Source organism: Cervus canadensis, chromosome 11 (assembly GCF_019320065.1).
Source record: "Cervus canadensis isolate Bull #8, Minnesota chromosome 11, ASM1932006v1, whole genome shotgun sequence".
In the NCBI taxonomy this organism is placed as follows: domain Eukaryota; kingdom Metazoa; phylum Chordata; class Mammalia; order Artiodactyla; family Cervidae; genus Cervus; species Cervus canadensis.
Window position 1 is genome coordinate 45,156,266 of NC_057396.1, and position 2,088 is coordinate 45,158,353.

General features: G+C 41.0%; 1 protein-coding gene across 1 annotated transcript; it reads left to right on the forward strand.

The window, feature by feature from the left end:
• The first annotated feature begins 465 nt into the window (after positions 1–465).
• Positions 466–1,410, forward strand: LOC122449568 (olfactory receptor 52K1-like). The gene has a single exon (XM_043481284.1). The coding sequence runs from the start codon at positions 466–468 to the stop codon at positions 1,408–1,410; it is 945 nt and encodes a 314-aa protein (XP_043337219.1).
• The last annotated feature ends 678 nt before the right edge of the window (positions 1,411–2,088 follow it).

The following is a 2,088-nucleotide window of genomic DNA, read 5'->3' on the forward strand; positions in this document are numbered from 1 at the left end:
AAGAACTGAGGACCTTCGGATGATGAAATTCAACTTCTTGAGTGAAAACCATGCTTTCTAGCTCATCCACATCCCCACGTCATGCCTGTAATGAATATATTGGGTCTCCTTTCAGGTCCTGTTCTCTGAGGGGGTGGGGGGGAACTCTCCTACAGGTTTATATAAATTGAATATTAAACAGGATCAGGTCAACAGGAGAATTTACACAACAGAGTTGGTATGTTTTTATTGAGAATTTTCCCCTGAGACTGCTTCTCCCTCCTGCAGAGAAAATAACTGAGAAGTATCTCCCTCCTTAACTCCATTAGCTGCAACATTTGTTTGTTCACTAGCTGGTAAATTTTGGTTATCACCATAAACTACTATAGTACCCAGCATTTTAGCTTCAAATGATGCAGTGATTTCAAAATATCCCTCCTTTTTCTTTCTCTCTAGGAATCAGACCTTGAGGAGGTCTGGAGAGGGATGTCCTCTTGCAACAACTCCATAGCTCAGCCCTTGATATTTGTCCTGGCTGGAATTCCTGGCCTGGAATCTTCCCATGGCTGGTTCTCTGTGCCTTTCTTCCTGGTATTTGTTGTTGCTGTCATTGGCAACGCCACCATTTTATGTATCATCAGGGTGGAGAAGAGTCTTCACGAGCCCATGTTTCTCCTCTTGGCCATGCTGGCAGTTGTTGACCTGTCTCTTGTCAGTGTCACTGTGCCCCGCATGCTGGGTATCTTCTGGATGAATGCCAAGGAAATCAGCTTTAATGCCTGCCTCACACAGATGTTTTTCATTCCATCGTTTTATGTCATGGAGTCTGGGGTCCTTCTGGCTATGGCTTTTGACAGATTTGTGGCTATCTGGCACCCTCTGAGATATACAACTGTCCTTAGTAACAACCTGCTTGTGAAGATGGCACTGGCTGTCCTGGCAAGGGCAGTGGCAGTGCTGACCCCAGCACCCATCCTGGTGAAAAGAATGGAAAGCTTCCAAACTCACATCATTGCATACTCATACTGCGCCTACATGGCTGTGGTGCAAATAGCCTGCGGAGACGTCTCTGATCACATTGTCTATGGCCTCATGGTTATTGTAGCATCTGTGGGATTTGATCTGTTTTTTATCATTCTGTCATATGGGCTGATCCTTCATGCTGTATTTCGAATACCCTCTTGGGAGGCACGGGGCAAAGCTTTCAGCACATGTGGCTCTCATCTTTGTGTCATTGCTCTCTTTTATTCCCCTGTTATCTTTTCTGTCTTGGCTCAGATCTTAGGCTATCGTATGGCTCCCCACCTACAGATTATCATTGACAATCTCTACTTCTTGGTGCCTCCCATGATCAACCCTTTGATTTATGGGGCTCGGACCAAGCAAATGCGGGAGTGGGTGCTACGAATCTTCCATTGTCAAGGAGATTGATGTTGGTACCTATGGAGCTGGAAATCATGTTAGGTTGTAGGTAGAGATAATTCTTGTCATAATTGGGCTTAGTGAGGAAAGGTATAAACCAAGGCAAGAGAAGGATTGGTCAATGTGGGAATGTAGCAGGGGCATGTCCTTTCCATCAAGATATAGTTGTTATGAAACCATGGCAAGCAATCCTCCCTAAATGCTTATGTGTAATAAAACAGGAGAACATTTTGTAATTAATTTTATTGTTTATCGACTTCTATCACATAACATAAATTGGAATTATTTTTTTCAAATGAGGTAAAATGAATTTAGGCATGTATCTTAAGACCTGTGGATAAAAACAATTATCCAAAGTTTTTGTTGATATAATGATTTTTCTTCTGCATTTATGTTTCAGATATTTCACCAACAGAATTATATATCACTGAAAATAATCCTAATTGAAATGAATATGTATAAGTATCCAAGACCATATCAATAAATACTGAGCTCCTTTTTTTGTCTGAAGGGTGTTAATAGAGAAGTGTCATCCTTAGAAAGTTACTCAGTGTCAGAACATAGAACCAATATACAGTAGATTGGACTTGATAGGTAAGACTTTACAAATAAAAAAAAAAAAAAAAAAGACAGCCTTAGTTTTTTTAGTAACCTCCATTTCCATACTGTTTTTCATAGTGTTCCACC